This window comes from Haplochromis burtoni, unplaced genomic scaffold, assembly GCF_018398535.1.
Source record: "Haplochromis burtoni strain Fernald_Lab_line unplaced genomic scaffold, NCSU_Asbu1 Contig_56, whole genome shotgun sequence".
NCBI lineage: Eukaryota > Metazoa > Chordata > Actinopteri > Cichliformes > Cichlidae > Haplochromis > Haplochromis burtoni.
Window position 1 is genome coordinate 1,033,320 of NW_024582417.1, and position 18,197 is coordinate 1,051,516.

General features: G+C 40.6%; 1 protein-coding gene across 2 annotated transcripts; it reads left to right on the top strand.

Annotated features, from left to right (window-relative positions):
* The first annotated feature begins 3,491 nt into the window (after positions 1–3,491).
* gucy2d (guanylate cyclase 2D, retinal) lies at positions 3,492–16,369 on the top strand. Of its 2 annotated transcripts, XM_005922132.2 has the most exons (20): positions 3,492–3,835; positions 3,998–4,047; positions 5,520–6,520; positions 6,738–7,039; positions 7,165–7,537; positions 7,635–7,719; positions 7,790–7,904; positions 8,052–8,171; positions 8,281–8,361; positions 8,503–8,679; positions 8,763–8,916; positions 9,021–9,170; positions 9,306–9,454; positions 9,536–9,699; positions 10,208–10,400; positions 11,795–11,969; positions 12,792–12,890; positions 13,501–13,595; positions 13,691–13,773; positions 13,934–16,369. In XM_005922132.2, the coding sequence occupies exons 3-20, from the start codon at positions 5,656–5,658 to the stop codon at positions 14,016–14,018; spliced, it is 3,465 nt and encodes a 1,154-aa protein (XP_005922194.1). In that variant the 5' UTR covers positions 3,492–3,835; positions 3,998–4,047; positions 5,520–5,655; the 3' UTR covers positions 14,019–16,369. The 2 variants fall into 2 exon arrangements, with proteins under 2 accessions (XP_005922194.1, XP_005922192.1); XM_005922130.3 differs by lacking the exon at positions 3,998–4,047 and having other exon boundaries at positions 3,492–3,946.
* Positions 16,370–18,197: the final 1,828 nt, after the last annotated feature.

Genomic DNA, 18,197 nt, shown 5'->3' on the forward strand with positions numbered 1-18,197 from the left:
CTGTGCAATAATATCTAATTTAAGAACCCTGTCTCAGAGTGATGCCAGAGTCCGTGCATTGTTAATTCTTTTGTAATTCTTTACCATCAACCTGCTCCTATATATCTCTGAGATGCTCTGACTGGTCAGCAGTGCCATAGTGAAATTGCTGAGCACACTTCCAAAAATTGAAAAAACTGGTGTAAAATCCTTCTCCTCAAATTTAAAACCCCGAATGACCAGGTTCTTCAAGACCTCACATACCCATATTATCCTAACAGAGCACTTGTTGGACTTACAGTTTCCAAAAGTAGAATGGGAAGCAGAGCTCAGCTATCTGAATAGCATGTAACCAGCTCCCTGAACTCCATATAAATGTAGCTATTTCATGTTATAAACATGCACTCGTGGCATACACTATAAATGCCACTGTGCTAATTTGTACAGTGCACTCACTTGATCCAAAGAAGGACATTTAAAGTATTTCCATGATTCAATTGATTGCATTTCACTTATTCCATGCTAATCGAAAGGTTTAGTTGCTTACACTGAGTTATCTGCACATTTCACCTGCATACAGAGCAGTGCAGTTGTGCAAACTTGTTTCATTTAATTTACTGAATTTGTGCTTGTTTTTACGAATTATGTAATACTTCTGCAATAGCAAATGCAAAAACTCACGGGGCTCATGATTATTATTTCAGCTGTGTTGTGTTTAGACCTCTTGTGGCTGCATAATGTTGCTTTCAGTGTGTGCTACTGTAATATCTGCTTAACGGAGGATTTGTATGAAGTGTAATTAACTTTTGCTTGGATGTACCATATTAACTTCAAATGACTTATCCTACTCGAGCACTGCAAACTCAAAATAAACAAGTTAGTGTAGTTCACCCCTCTTAAGTTAACGTAACTTAATGTTTTCGAGGCTTAAGTTTGTGGTTTGTGTTTTGTCCTCTTTCTCTCTGTCTGTCTTGTCTCTTTCCTCCCTCTCCATCTGCAAGTACATCTTGATCTGGAGCTGCATGTTCCTGATATGAGTTTGATGGCTGTACAGCACCACTGTGATGGGTTTTCCACTCCACTTTAAGGGTAGAAGAAGCTTGCCACCAACATTTAACTTGGTGAGAGTTTGTGAAATGCACAAAGGTAATTGTCATATTTCCTTTGACATTATTGTAATATCATATGTATCCAAGTGGTGTGGTATAAATAAAACAGAGCTGAACTGAATGTAAGAAGGGGATAATGCAAAGCAGCAGGGTTATATGGAGCTACAGACACAGTTGCCTTTGTTAGACTCGAGACCCAAGAGGTCAGTAGCATTTCTATAATTTAAAGTGGGCATCAATGATAAAACAGCCAGCTGCATTAGAGCCAAAGTTTCTCACCAAGGTCATGCTAAGGTGTGCATGATGAGCAAAGATTGAAAACAACTCTCTGTCTGAAAGTGAAGGTTTCACCCCAGCACAGATTTTATGTGTATATTTGAGTGAGTGACACGTTGCTGTTCTGGTAACAAAATGTCTCCTGTACAGTGGGGCAAAAAAGTATTTAGTCAGCCACCGATTGTGCAAGTTCCCCCACCTAAAATGATGACAGAGGTCAGTAATTTGCACCAGAGGTACACTTCAACTGTGAGAGACAGAATGTGAAAAAAAAATCCATGAATTCACATGGTAGGATTTGTAAAGAATTTATTCGTAAATAGGGTGGAAAATAAGTATTTGGTCACCTCAAACAAGGAAAATCTCTGGCTCTCACAGACCTGTAACGTCTTCTGTAAGAAGCTTTTCTGTCCCCCACTCGTTACCTGTATGAATGGCACCTGTTTGAACTCATCATCTGTATAAAAGACACCTGTCCACAGCCTCAAACAGTCAGACTCCAAACTCCGCCATGGCCAAGACCAAAGAGCTTTCGAAGGACACCAGGAAAAGTATTGTAGACCTGCACCAGACTGGGAAGAGTGAATCTACAATAGGCAAGCAGCTTGGTGTGAAAAAATCAACTGTGGGAGCAATCATCAGAAAATGGAAGACATACAAGACCACTGATAATCTCCCTCGATCTGGGGCTCCACGCAAGATCTCATCCCGTGGGGTCAAAATGATCATGAGAACGGTGAGCAAAGATCCCAGAACCACACGGGGGGACCTGGTGAATGACCTGCAGAGAGCTGGGACCAAAGTAACAAAGGTCACCATCAGTAACACACTACAACGGCAGGGAATCAAATCCCGCAGTGCCAGACGTGTTCCGCTGCTGAAGCCAGTGCATGTCCAGGCCCGTCTGAAGTTTGCCAGAGAGCACATGGATGATACAGCAGAGGATTGGGAGAATGTCATGTGGTCAGATGAAACCAAAGTAGAACTTTTTGGTATAAACTCAACTCGTCGTGTTTGGAGGAAGAAGAATACTGAGTTGCATCCCAAGAACACCATACCTACTGTGAAGCATGGGGGTGGAAACATCATGCTATGGGGCTGTTTTTCTGCCAAGGGGACAGGACGACTGATCCGTGTTAAGGACAGAATGAATGGGGCCATGTATCGTGAGATTTTGAGCCAAAACCTCCTTCCATCAGTGAGAACTTTGAAGATGAAACGAGGCTGGGTCTTCCAACATGACAATGATCCAAAACACACCGCCCGGGCAACAAAGGAGTGGCTCCGTAAGAAGCATTTGAAAGTCCTGGAGTGGCCTAGCCAGTCTCCAGACCTCAACCCCATAGAAAATCTGTGGCGGGAGTTGAAAGTCCGTGTTGCTCGGCGACAGCCCCAAAACATCACTGCTCTCGAGAAGATCTGCATGGAGGAATGGGCCAAAATACCAGCTACTGTGTGTGCAAACCTGGTAAAGACCTATAGTAAACGTTTGACCTCTGTTATTGCCAACAAAGGTTATGTTACAAAGTATTGAGTTGTATTTTTGTTATTGACCAAATACTTATTTTCCACCCTGATTTACGAATAAATTCTTTACAAATCCTACCATGTGGATTCATGGATTTTTTTTTCACATTCTGTCTCTCACAGTTGAAGTGTACCTCTGGTGCAAATTACTGACCTCTGTCATCATTTTAGGTGGGGGAACTTGCACAATCGGTGGCTGACTAAATACTTTTTTGCCCCACTGTATGAGGAGTACTGCACGGGATATTATACCTTCTCTTGTCTTTATGCTTTCCTAATACCTAAGACTGATTTAATATACTTATATAATCTGAGCATCTCTTGGTCATGCTCATTGTGAAGCACTATTTTCTCACCAGTTCATCCCGGCTCTGATTGGTCCGACTGTCCATCAGTCTTTAAAATACTTAAGGACTGATGGATGGCTTAGGTTGTTTTACAACTAATTTGTGAATGTGATAATTTCTAGATTACATCAGCACCTCAGTTAGCACACAGTGCAAAAGACAGTGGATGTGCTTCTACTCCCGCCCCCCACACACTCTCTTTCCACACCGTGGATTAAAAGCTAAGGAAGGTTAAGAAGTCAAAGCTTGTCAGTCCTTCTCACTCTTCCATTTCTTTCTTCCATTTACTTGTTACTGTCCCCAGCTGTCTGCCAGTCTATTTTTAGCCAATCCAAACTCTGGATCAGAGCTGCGCTTCTTCTCACGCACCATCCCGTTACTCAGTGCTTTCAGATTGGTCCCAATCCAAGCCAGGGACAGGAAGAACGAAAGCGAGGCTAAGCTACTGGAAATGTGGATATGTGTCATTTTCAGTATTGTCTTTGGGAACTTTAGGTACAAGTGGAGATAGCTGATTTTATTTATTTATTTGTTTACTTTTTACTTCACGTGACTTTTGGATTACATATGGTAGTTTTTTTCAACAAAGGACCACAGGTAACTGCTCCTGCTGGGTGCTTTAGTATTCTTAATCCACCTGGAGCTCGGATGGTGCTGAAGGACAAACTGCAACCCTGACATGGCTCCTTTGTAGAAAAACTGCTCCAGGTCAGAATTTATTTTCTTGTAACATTTATTTTATTGAATTCTCTTCCATAGGTCGGTCACTATTAATGAAAGGAATGTGTTCATCAGCCGCTTCTGTATAGGTGAGGCCACGGAAATTTCAAGCACTGACTTTTCTCTTGTAAACTAGATCTGTCTTTGACTTTGAAATAGACTTTTGGGGTATTTAACTCAATAAAATGATGCAATTTTCAGTGGCATATCAGAACAAGCTTAGTACATCCTAGTCCTTGCTCCTCTTAAGATATTAGCAACTGATAAGCCAAAGTCAGCATTAGCCACTTTCAGGAGCCTTGATGGTTGCTACTCATGTGCTTTAACTTAGCTTTAGGACAGGCTAAGAACACTGAAATTTGTAGTTTAACATTTGTTTATCAAGAAATCTAATTTAGAAGAGTTTTAACTTCTCTGTGATTTACCTTTATTTTTATTTATTTATTTATTTTAAAAGTAATCTGGCACTTTCAGCATTTAAAGCTTAAAGCATGAAATAATTCCCAAAAAAATATGTGTTTGAAGCTGGAGTGTTTCTTAAATCTTCTGACAAAAACAGACAACACATAAAAAAATAAAATAAAAATATTTTGCATGCATGTCTGAGCTTTAATTTGAAGATTTTTTTCTACATTCATCCTTTATTGTGGAATTTATTGCTTAACATATAAATGGGTTAGGGTTAAAATCACGCTGTAAAGGTCTCAAAAACTCATGTATAAAATATGATACACTTGACATTACAGGGTTAAGATGATGACTAAATCTTTTATATTTATGTTCCAATACATATTTTATTTATGTATATAAAAATATGTATGGGAACATTTCCAAACTGTTTTCTAGCCCGACCAGAAGCAAGCTACTGAGGCCTTTTGCTCTGCTGTCAGTGCTCATACTTAATACCACTAAAAATGTGAATTATCAAATTGCAATATATATTGAATTTTCCAGTTGTGTTAACACTTATATAGGATACTTTACATTTATTTCAATAAATTCAGTGTGTATTAGCCAGAAATTCCAGTTAAAAATTAGAAAATAGCTTATGTGTCTCTTAAAGGTGAACCCGAATCACCTATGTACGGCCTGCTAAGCTACGCTTTGCACTTTAAAATTTTTTGTTGTTGTTTTTCTTTTAGTTTTTTTTTTTTTTGATTTTTCTAGAAGCTGATTTGAGGAAGTTGGATTTCAGAGAAAGCAAGAAATGAAAGACTTTGGAAGGGTAAAGGAAGTTAGACTAAATAAAGAGATGGCCAGATTTAGCTCCGTGTTATCTGCCATTTGAACTGTATGGCCTGGGCAGAGCTAATCAGCTTGTTACTCACATGCCATTAATTCTCAGAGGAACAGGACAGGGACACTGGGCACCATTTCATCACCGAAGCAGATGGATAACTAATTAGATTCAACATTATGTTCCGTTAAATAAAACATCGCAGTGGGATGTGAGGCTAGCTTATGTGTTGATAGATGCATTTTAAAACCAGAGGACCCAAACACAGATTAAATGTCGTTCTACAACATTTCTCATGCTTTCCACCTTTTTTTTCGTTGGCAGTGATGGCTTGGAGTCGTGCTGTCACCTGTCCAGCTTTGGACTAGAGGGAGACATTCCCATTTACAGAGAAACTCTCACGCTAAACAGCCACCACTAGCCTTCTGTGTGTGAAGCATCTAAACAGCTGTGTGAGAAAATGGCACAACACATAGACCCCTGCTGTCTGCACAACCTCTCCTACCACCCGCGATGGCAGCACAACTTCATAAAAGGGAGGAGAAAAAAACATATATGGACAGACACTTTCAGCGGATGTAGTCGATTTGAATCTTTATCAGCATCGTCATCATTGTCAAAAAGGTCATTATCATCCAGACCGCAGTTGCTATCATCTGCCCTGCAACACACCAGGAGCTGGTGGAGGAACTGGTTTCTTTTGCCCTTCCTCATAGTCTCATTTTTCCCCCATCAAGCCTCTGCAACCACTTTCACAATGGCTCTAGTTGGACCCTGGACATGTGACGTACTATACTCAAAAGCCCTCCCTGACTTGGCTGCCAGCCTTGCCATCAACCGCATAAACAAGAACACCTACCTCAGTAAAGGCTACTGGTATGACTACAAGCTGATCAATGAGGACTGCCAGTCATCCCGTGCCCTGGCTCGCTTTGCTGGGCTGAAAGGTTATGCAGCTGCTTACTTGGGCCCAGCCAACCCAGGCTACTGCTCCTCAGCTGCTTTGTACGCCAAAGAGTGGGATCTTGGGCATCTTTCCTGGGCCTGCCTCAAACCCAATATGAATAAAGGAAATATGTATCCTAGTTTCATGAGGCCACTGCCACTCTCCTCTCATGTAATTTTTACAGTGTTGCGATTTTTTCGGTGGGCCCACGTGGCCATAATCTCAGAGGAGTCAGACTTGTGGGAAGCCACAGGGCATGAGCTGGCCTCTTCACTTAGGGCCCTCGGCCTGCCTGTTAAACCAGTGGTCACAATGGAGAACAACAAAGAAGGGCCTCGGGCAGCTTTGACAAAAGTGCGGGAGACAGACCGGGTCAGAGGTGAGTTGCTAAAAAAACACAGTTCAACTTGAACAAAACGACTGTGATGTGATATCTGAATATTCTTTTTTTCCTTTAATTTCCAAAACATAGGGTTGGGGTTCAGGTTAGGGTAGAGTAACTAAGCTAATCAGACCTCATAGAGTTACAAAGCCTGCACATGCTATATTTCACAAGAATTGGGATTATAAACTGTCTTTAAACTTTACTTTTCTAGTGGTCATCATGTGCATGCCCTCAGTCCTGATTGGTGGCCAAGCCCAGTACCAACTTCTGACAACAGCCTCGGCTATGCGCATGATTGATCGTGGCTATGTGTTCATTCCCTACGACACCCTTCTCTACTCACTACCCTACAATGATGCACCCTACTACATGCTGGGCAATGACACCAAGCTCCGGAAAGCCTTTGATGGAGTTTTAACTATCACCATGGACTCTGGTGAACGCAATTTCTATGAAGCCTTCAAACAAGCACAGGACAGCTATGAAATACGTACCAGCACTCCCCCAGAGCAGGTGAGAACATCTAATAAGAATCTACTTCATTAAGAAATGACAGAAAGTAAAAGACAAATCTCGAAGGATAGGAAAAAGACAAAAATCTGAAGTTTAAATGGCTACTGTGCTGTCCCTTCTTTAAGGTTTCTCCATTCTTTGGCACCATCTACAATATGATGTACTACACAGCTATGGCTGTTGAGCAGGCCCGCGATAGAGAAGGCCGCTGGGTAACTGGTCGGATCCTGGCCGATGGCGAGGGTGGCTTTGAGTTTGAAGGATTCAATCAGCCCCTGAGGGCTGGCAGGAACGGTGAAGGCATGCAAGCTCAATATGTGGTCCTGGACTACAGCGGCATTGGCAACACCCTGTACTCCACTCATTCGCTTCATGCTTCTCACACGGACAGCAAGAGCGGGGGCTTGAAATATCTCGGCCGTTCAATCCATTTTGCAGGGAGCACTCCCTACAAAGACTCAACCTGCTGGTTTAGCCCATACTTTGCCTGTACTGGAGGTGATTGTGCTTGTAGTGCCATTGCTAAAAACAAATTTAAAAATAAGCCAATGCTGACTTTAGTGCATTCAAACTATCTTTGTGGTTCTCTCCCAAGGCATAAATTCGGCTGCTGTCTTCTTGCTTTTCCTGATGTTCATTTCGTTGATTGGATTTTTAGTAAACATCTTTCTTCGCTACAGGTATGTATCTGATTTTGTTCAGGCTTGTGTAGCTTGGAAAATATGTAATGATTGTTTTCGGTCTTTTCAGGAGAGATGGCAAAGTTGGGTTCAGCTTTGGAGGTGGTGGCCACAGTAGCGGATCGACAAAGGTGGTCCTGACCCTTGATGACCTGGTCTTCATCAATACCCAAGTCAGCAAGCGGGTGAGTTCTGTGCTGAATCAATACTGCTGTCTTTGGCTTCTCTCTGAAATGCACGCACTACATACCTACAGTAGTATGGACTGTATGAAAGCTGCACATTGTTTACTCTGAGCTTACACATCCTCTTTGAACCCTGTGTGTGAGCAGAAGCTAAATGATGACAGTATAGCAAAAAGCCAGGGGGATATGAAGACACCTCACCACTCAGTGTCCGGCCGTAGCTACTTGGCCTCCACGCCAGACAGCTCGAATATTGCTGTTTTTGAGGTGAGAGTCAGATGTTCACATTCAGTAAACTTCAGTACAATGTTTAGAAGCTGAAGTCTTTTTGATGTCTTTGGTGTCACGATGACTTTGTTGTTTGTTTAAATGTCAGGGTGACTGGGTTTGGCTGAAGAAATGCCCCGCTGGATCAGTATCAAACGTCTATAACAGCACTGAGAATGTCTTTGTCAAGGTAAATGAAAATATGTTATTTAATGGATAACTGAATCTTAACTGTAGCCAGAAACCATTTGGTCATCTGAATTTGCCTTAACACCCTGATCACAAAAGCTACAGTGAACTATATCTAATATTGCCACTGTTTGCTTCTCAGCTCAGAGAAATGAGGCACGAGAACCTCAATCTGCTACTGGGGCTGTTCTTCGACTCTGGGATCTTTGGCGTTGTGATCGAGCACTGCACCAGGGGCAGCTTGGAGGATTTGCTCAGCAATGAAGAAGTGCGTCTCGACTGGATGTTCAAGTCTTCCTTGTTATCGGATCTGATCCGGGTAAGAGATTTATAAGGTGATCTGTCAGTGTTTCATTTCTTATTTTACCATGTTTGTCACACATTTCTACAAACTGGCATCAGGGTATGAAGTACCTGCACCATCGCGATATCATCCACGGTCGACTCAAATCCCGTAACTGTGTGGTAGATGGGCGTTTTGTGCTGAAGGTGACAGATTACGGGTTCAATGAGATTTGGATTGTCCAAAATATTGACACAGTTGAAAAGCCAGAGGGTGAGTGCATGCGCATGCACATCCACGTAATAATTATTATTGTAATTTTTGTTTGCATGTATCATTTTTTACTAACTGTGCACTTGATAAAAAAAAAAAAAAAGATCTACTTTGGACGGCTCCTGAGCTGCTGCGAAGTTCTAGTGAGAGGAGGAGGGGCACTTTTGCAGGTGATGTCTACAGTTTCTCCATTGTTTGCCAGGAGGTCATCTCTCGCTCTGCACCTTTCTGCATGTTGGACATGCCTCCCAAAGGTAAGTAATATGCTACTACTTTTAGTACTTTTCATTAACAGTTTAAATCACAGTTAGCTGACAAGACTGGGTAAACTAAATCTTGCACTAATGTTTCTGCCTGGGCGGGTTTTTTGCTTATGTGTATGATGACAGAGATTATCAACAAGGTCAAGGAGCCTCCGCCTTTGTGTCGGCCTGTCATATCAGTGGAGGAGGCCCCGGTGGACGTGATACAGGTCATGAAACAGGCCTGGAGCGAAGAACCAGAGCGGAGGCCGACCTTTGATGATATCTTCAAACAGGTATAAACACATGTTTGTATGTTTTCACATGTTAGTCTGTAGCTAGGTGGACACAGCTGAGTTTTTCTCTCCATGTGACAGTTCAAGAGCATCACCAAGGGAAAGAAAACCAACATCATTGACTCCATGCTGCGCATGTTGGAACAGTACTCCTCCAACTTAGAGGATCTGATCAGAGAGAGGACAGAGGAGCTGGAGGTGGAGAGGCAGAAGACTGACAATCTGGTGGCTCAGATGTTGCCCAAGTGAGTTTCCATCAGCTTTCATTAGCACATGAAAGACATGACAGTATTGACTCCATAGCCATAGGTATTGAGTTTTAAACATGATTACCTTCTGGGGTTTGCAGATCAGTCAACACCTCAAGCTCTTGCTGGATCAGTTCTTGGTTCAGAGGCTTGCTGCACCCTGTAGAAATTATTTGAGACAAATTTGTGGAGTTATACAGAAATAGCTCAGGTGTATTCCAGTTATTCTCTGATTTGTTGAAACATTAATAAATGTACCATTAAGCAATGCTCAGAAACTACGAGATGAGATTTTTTTCAGTTGTCTCATTAAACAAAAAGCTGAATTTATTTTAGTCATATAGTCATAAAAGAACATATAGAAACAGATCTGTATTAAACTGTTGACTCCATATTGATACGTAGTTCTTGCACATGTTTTTAGAAATAAGAACTAAAGCTGAATGTCTGCAATCGTCTGTATGTCCTGAACATTTCATTTTCCACTTATCCATTTCTCCTTCAGGTCTGTGGCCCAGGCACTGAAGACAGGCAAGCCTGTCAAACCAGAGCATTTCAATCAGATCACGCTGTACTTCAGTGACATTGTGGGCTTCTCCACCATTTCATCTCTTAGTGAACCCATTGAGGTGGTCAACCTACTCAATGACCTCTACTCACTTTTTGATGCTATCATTCTGCTGCATGATGTCTACAAGGTGAATGTTGAAATACCAACACATGACATAAATGTCACCCAGGTAGCTGCACTCAGGCTGAGCCTTTGCTCCACCACCCATGGTTCGTTTCCCCATGTTACATGCCTTTACGCTCCATTGCTGCTTCCTTCATCTGTCCTGGCAAACAAAATGTAATATATATATATATTGTATTTTATATTATATTACAGTATTATATAGAATATATTTATGTAATGACCAATCAAAGTTTACTAGAAACAACATAGATTTAACTGATAACTGATGTGTTATTGTAGCCATGTCATTTCTTTCCTGTAGCTCCTTTGTTATTCCTTTATTGTCATCCTTTTGGGAAAAAATTAGGAGCTACCCAGAGATATGTAATCATCATCATCAAAGACTCACCTTCCCATTTAATGTTTTTTCTTTATTTAGATGACTATTTACATTGTAGATTCTGACTGAAGGCATCAAAACCATCAATGAGCACATATGAATTATGTAGTAAAGAAAAGAAAAGTGTGAAATAAGTTAAAACATGTTTTATATTTTGGATTCTTCAAAATAGACATGCGTTGCTTACTTTGATTACTGTTCCCAGAGATGCTGAACACTTGTTGGCCCTCATGCTGTTACTCTGCAGTCCATCTCATCCCAAACCATCTTGATTGGGTTTAGGGCGACTGGCAGCTATTTGACCATAAAGGCCTGATTCATGCAGTCTCCTCTGAGCAGTTGATGTAGAGATGAGCCCGCTACTTGAACTCTGTGCGGCATTGATCTGGGCTCTAATCTGAGGTGCTGGTGACTCAGATGTATTTATCCTCAACAGCAGAGGTGACTCTTGGTCTTCCTTTTCTGGGACGGTCTTCATTAGAGGCAGTTTTGTCGTAGTGCTTGATGGTTTTTGTGACTGCTCTGAACTGACTGACCTTCAGTTCTTAAAATAATGGACTGTCGTTTCGCTTTACTTAGCTGGTTGGTTCTTACCTTAATATGAATTCCAACAGTTGTCAGCTGTGTACTTCTGCACAACACAACTGATGGTCCCAACCCCATTAAGAAGGCAAGAAATCTCCACAAATGAACCCTGACAAGGCGCACCTGTGAAGTGAAAACCGTTTTAGGTGACTACATCGTGAAGCTTATTGAGAGAAGGCCGAGGGTTTGCAGCGCTGTTGACAAAGCAAAGAGTGGCTACTTTGAGGAATCTAAAATATAAGACACATTTAGAGTTATTTATCATTTTGTCTTTGCTACATAATTCCATATATCTTGCTTCATATATTTGATGTGTCTACAATGTAGAAAGTAGTAAAAATAAAGAAAAAACACTGAATGAGAGGGTGTGTCCAAACTTTTGACTTATATGGTATCAGTTTGTGTTCAACTCTCGTCTTTTTCTCTTCTAGGTGGAAACTATTGGAGATGCCTACATGGTAGCATCAGGGGTCCCCAACAGGAACGGCAATCGCCATGCAGCTGAAATGGCCAACATGTCTCTTGACATCCTCCACTGCATTGGAACCTTCAAGGCGAGGCACATGCCTGATCTCAAAATCAGAATACGTGTTGGCCTGCACAGTGGTAAATAATGTGTTCATCCTTTCTGTGCTGTGACAAACCCTGAATGTGTGATTTAAGCTTTAAGCTTCTCACGAAGATTCCTTACTGGGCGTGCTGTGAAATTCAATTCAATGTTATTTATACAACTCCAAATCACAACAACAGATGCCTCAAGGCGCTTTATATTTTTAAGGTAGACCCTACAATAATACTTACAGAGAAAATCCAACAATCAAATGACCCCCTATGAGCAAGCACTTTGGCAACAGTGGGAAGGAAAAACTCTCTTTTGACAGGAAGAAACCTCCAGCAGAACCAGGCTCAGCGAGGGGCAGCCATCTACCATGACCGGTTGGGAAGAGAGAAGGAAGACAGGATGAAAGAAAAAATTATTATTATTATAAATAATTATTAAAAAAATTCTGGGTTTAGAATTTAATCTGAAGAAAAAGGTCAATAATGATCTATCCACACACCTGTTTATAAAAGCCAAATACATGCGTAAAAAGTAAAACAGTGCAAATTAAATCCAAAGGGAATTCAGAGAAATAGGACCACAGGGACTAAAGCTGCAATGACGAGGAGGCATTTTTACCTCCTTTATCTGTGTCTGAAGCTTATTCCTGGAAGAGTGAAACACTATCCACTTAGAGTGCTGTCATCCAATTAACACACTGCATACTCTGGATTTGTGACTCTATACTGTGACTTTCTTTATGTGCACAGAAGCTATAATTTCATAAATTGGGTTGAAACTGTAGAGAAACGCATACCAGTATAAAGAATATTTAAGGTATTGTTATGGAGGAAGTCTTTGTAACCTATATGTACTGTTGTTTGCAGGCCCAGTTGTAGCAGGAGTAGTCGGCCTTACGATGCCTCGGTACTGTCTGTTTGGAGACACTGTCAACACAGCATCTCGAATGGAGTCCACGGGGTTGCGTGAGTGTCTTGTGCATGATTGTATGAACCACATGTTTCTTTTTTCTAATGCTGGAATAGTGGGAGGGAGCTCAGGTGTCTTTCAGTTTGTGTGCATGCTGCTTGAAGCTAAATAGGGCTTTGAGTGAGGAGTCCTTCCTAATCCTTTAAGGCTATCAGCAGAATTAGAGGCCAATTTAAAGTTTCGGAATAAATGCCGTCAATGACCAAGTTTTTCTTGGCAACCTTCTACAAGGTGCACACATTTAGTAAATGCCCTGTAATTTAAAAAAGGAAAAAAGAAAAGGAAATTAAAAAAAACAAACAAACTCGCATTTAATAATGTTCTCAGTAAATAATTGTAATTAAAAAATTGTATTGAAAAACATTCACATTCAACTGATCAGTGGTAGTTTCAGTCAAACGGAATCTAAAGTAACAGTTATGTGCTACATGATTATACTGATGGGTAATATGCTGCCACCAAGTGGCTTAACCTCAGAAGAACAGTCTGTTTTCTGCCCAGTCTTGTAGACTTAGTCATTTTAAACCCAGGAATGCTCCAAGCCCAAGATTTTATATTAAACTGTGTATCTGTACCAAAGCTAAGGTTTCGCCTGTATTTGCACAGCTTACAGAATCCATGTCAACCAAAGCACAGTTGATGTCCTAAAGAGCTTGAACCTCGGATATAAAATTGATGTCAGAGGCCTGACAGAGTTAAAGGTAAAGAAAATGAAAAGGGACGCTAACCTCTACACCTGCTGAAGCATTAGATATGTGCTCTTAGCAACTGATTGCTGATGATTGTTTATTTGTAGGGAAAAGGTATTGAGACCACTTATTGGTTGGTGGGTAAAGAGGATTTCACCAAACCTCTGCCTGATCCTCGAGACCTTCCAGGGTAAGAGAATGGTTCTGTCATTTACACATGTTAATAGATGCGATTTGTCCGACTGAATCCGTTTTGATCATTTTAAAGAAAAAGTTACTGCAATCAAAGTTGCTTGTTGTTTTCTTTGTTCCAATTTACGGTGCATAAAAAGGTGTGTTTCCTATTGCAGGGGATGCACTCATGTGATCAGTTTAGAAGAGATACCCGCCGACAGAAGACAAAAATTCCTGGATCGACAGAAGAAGACAAACTAGCCCGTGGTTTATCATTGGAAAGTGATCAGAGGTAGATCATTGACTGAAAAGTTGAACATGCAATATCTGACAGCAACTACACACAAGACTAAAGAAAATTTCTATATTAATCACATCAATCAATCCTTTGCTCTTGTATGAAAAAAGTAGGTGAAACTGTCTATGCTCTATATGTTTATTGGATGTTTTATACCAAAAATAGACAAAAGTGACACTGCAGATCCAAAAAGTGTAGGTTTATAGAACAGCACATTTTGCCTAACAGAAAGGCGTAACGATGAAGGTGTCTACAAATATGATTACAGTATTATGTGTAATGCTGGTGTACTGTACTGTATGTATTTGTACTGAACCACGTGCTTTATAGAGATTCTGGAGGGATGCTGTCATAAACACCTTAATGGTGGAAGCTATTACTGCCTGATTATTCATCTCAGCTATAATGGTGTCTACACTGGACTCACTTTAGAGGCATTAACCCTGTCACAGCAGCACAGAATGAAAACATTAATACATTTTTATAGCAATTTCAGCTGCAAACCTGGATAGCACATTCGGAGCTCAGGTCGAGGGTAGCTCTGATTTTGCTTTTGTAGCGGCAGTGTTGTTTACAGATGATGGAAGAAGCCATGCCACCCAAAAGTGATCAAAATCTATATATACATTAAAACATGGTGGATTTAATATTTTATAGTTTTATTAAAATATATCTAAAAAATAAACACAATTCCTCTTTGGCCACTTGGTCTTTAAAAATTTGATTTACATCTGTGGCCTGTTTGTTTCTAGCTGGATATCAACAATATGCAGTGCTTAACAAATTTATTTATGCAAGTAAGCATAAATATTTTTAGAAATCTGACAAAAACTCATTTAAAACAAAAAAATTCTGATCTGAACTGAAATGATTCGACCACTTAAATTATTCTTTTCTGTTTGTGAATGTAAGTAAATGATTGTAATTCGCAATATTAATCAAAAAAATTAATATTTTTTGTGTTTGCTTTTTTAAGTTTTGAAAACAGTAAATTTAAAAATTCATCAAACACACCACTTAATAACAAATACTTCTTTATCCTATTCTTCTTTATCATGCGCATCGGCGTTATGCTTCTCTCGCTGTAATACTCTCTTTTCTTTGTGAGAACATTAGCTGTGTGTTCTTTCTAATTAAATGTGAACTGCTTTACACTATGTTGACATTTTCTATCAAAACATAAAGGATGTAAGGCCCAAACCATTTGTCACTAACAGTGCACTAACACTGCATGCAGCCTATTACTGAAACACGCTGCATGCATGACTGAACGTGCTGCGTGTTCAACGGGGTCTTAACAAGACAGTAATAGGAAGACCTTATTTAATACAGTATGTGTGTTCTGCACTGATGCACAGAACGTTTGAATCAATTGACTGAAATGATCTCTAATAACATGCTTCAGCAGACTTGGATTTTTCATGTGTATCGCCATCTTCTGCAGGAAAATGTCTGAATTTTTGTTTGGGAACTCTCCAAACTGCGGCAGTATCTAAAGTTCCTCTGAGATTGCACGTCCACCTCCGATGCCCATCCCTAGGGAATCCTGTTTTACAGAACATATCGCAGATGCATGTGAAGAGGAAAATAGGAGAACAGGAGGGTGGAGTCCTCTGAGTCACTTGTCTTTGGCTTGGGGATGTATATACTGTACATGTGTACATAGTTATTTTTTCTTTGTGTCCTGCAGGTTTAGGGGATTTTTGAAATGTTTCCTGCTCGAGTTCCCTAAACCCCTGACACAACAGGAGATATCAACAAAACATGAGGGTTTTATCACGGTGTATTCAAAAAGCCAGCAGCCACATTGTTCTCTCACTCTGTGTCGCCTTGCTAATTGTCTGCCACGGCACTGATATTGAAGCAACAATAGGCAGACAATGTGAGGATGTGATTTTCCTCTAAAAGCAGTTTTCAGGCTGCAGGCAGCTGGCTGCTGGCCACTTTTAACCTACAGCAGTTTGTCGCAGCAGCTCAGCATATGGACAAAAAAACAGAGGTCTGATGACTTGATTATCAGGTTGCATGTGGTGTAGTCTTTCACACCATTAAGTGTTTAGCACCCTTTCCAGGCGTGATTAAACCCCAGATGAAGACAACCTGGAAGGTCCCGAATCAAGAGGACAAACATGGGGAAAGTGGTCTGAATATTTCTTTCTTTCATTTAATTCTGTGGTAGGCCTATAGGTAAGACCTACTCCTTTTTTTAAACAATTTGCCAAACACATAGATCTCATCAATACTGAATGCACTGTATTGTTCATTTTCAAAGTGATATCACTGTGTTTCTGTAAATAAAATGTGTTTTAGTGAAGATTGTGTCTTCTTAATGTTTGTCTGCCTACTGCTGAGTGTGTCGCGGATATTTTCCCAGATGATGCCCTGACGCTACACTGCAATATGCTTTTGAAATGAGCCAATAAAATTCAGTAAAAAAAACAGTAAATCACAATATAAATCACAGGTAGGTTGAAGCTGTGAAATCTGTTCATGCATGTTTTAAGGGTATAAGGTTTGAAGCAGTGCTGATGGAGCATTAAACCATGAGCTACATTAAAACTACGCTTATTTAAGAAAATGCAGCAGCTCAGTGTGAGTCGTGAAACTCCCCACTTTGCTGAGCCAGTGATGCTAACAAGCTTTGACCTTACTTGGGCTGGTGCGACTCTGCTTTATTCTGTAGTGGAACAATCAAATGAAAATGTAAGGAAGGCTTTACATAATGCAACTTCTATGCAATACCCTGCACATTGTAAACAAATTTAAGAACAGACTGTGTCTGCGCCGCTACCAGGAATTGTCCCCGAGGACAATGACAGCTCAAAAGCAATTCTTTCTACTGCCACTAACAAGGGCTGCTATGAGGACATGTTGACAGGTTGCTGTGCCAAACCTTTTTTGGCACTTTTTGGTGCAATCACACCCCTCAGATTTAACTACAGACTATCATCTACAGCATGAGACAGAATCTTTCTGAACTGCTATTTATTATAGTTGATTTACTGCTTGGATAGAAATCAGCTTATGCTTTATACATTAGTATTTCTGCATTATCTCCGTATTTATGGATCATAATAATAATTATATAAAAAAAACTACCTTAAATCCACATTCACAAGCTTATCACAACCCTATTGTGTGAAATCCCGGTTCTGTTTAAGTGTGTTTGTTGCTCCCAGCAGATAAGACTGTTAAACAACAATAGGGCAGTATGATGTAGCCTGCTGATGAGTGTATCTGACTTGTGTTTATTATCTTCAAATTCAACCACGACATTTCGCAACTGATCGCCAAGGCAACCCATTTTATCAGTAGTTCCAGAAATATGTGATTATTATTAATAATTTGTTTGTTTCCCCTTTTTTCTTACGCGTTTTTGTTATTAAAAATAACTGGAATTGAACAGAACGAATTAATTGGGTTAACTGGGTTTTCTAAACGTGAAAAAGGGTAACGATTTTCTAGCTATTGTTATGGTAAATGGTAAATGGCCTGTATTTATATAGCGCTTTACTAGTCCCTAAGGACCCCAAAGCGCTTTACATATCCAGTCATCCACCCATTCACTCACACATTCACACATATAAAAATTGCATATAAAATTGCTTATAAAAATTGCATTTTGCCAGCAGATTCCGTGGACTCTACAGCGGACTCTGCATAAAATACGCACATATGAATTTAATGGCTGCTTGACATTCGACTACCCCCAAAATGTATTTGGCCTATGGCTGCGTATCCTCGACCTCTCAAGCAGCACGTTCTGCAGTTGTTTTCCTCGTGTCTTTGTACAGCCAACTGGGTAAAATCTGCTGGAAACGATATAAACTGGCCGACCGTCCACACAGCGCCACGCACCAAGTGTTCGTGGTCTGAACGCCGCGTTCCTGGTCTGTGCACCTCAGCAGCCCCGAAGCACCCCTGGCATTTGACTGGCACCGGCTTGGAGGTGTCAGTCTAACGGATGCAAGTCAAGTCAGCCACAGAGAGGCGGGGGAGAGCGGAAACAGAGCAAGTTGTCTTTCACAATACAACTCACATTAGTGCAGTCGATACATTTGTCACAATACTCTGTCTTCTTGAACCAGCAGGATATTAGAATCCATATAACGCAGCTGTGAATCTACTGCAGTGTTGACTGC

Coding starts and splice junctions, on each gene's coding strand:
- gucy2d (XM_005922130.3), top strand. CDS start 5,656: ATGGCACAACACATAGACCCCTGCTGTCTGCACAACCTCTCCTACCAC. Junction 12,891..13,500: donor AATGGAGTCCACGGGGTTGC/GTGAGTGTCTTG, acceptor GTATTTGCACAG/CTTACAGAATCCATGTCAAC. Junction 13,596..13,690: donor GAGGCCTGACAGAGTTAAAG/GTAAAGAAAATG, acceptor GTTTATTTGTAG/GGAAAAGGTATTGAGACCAC.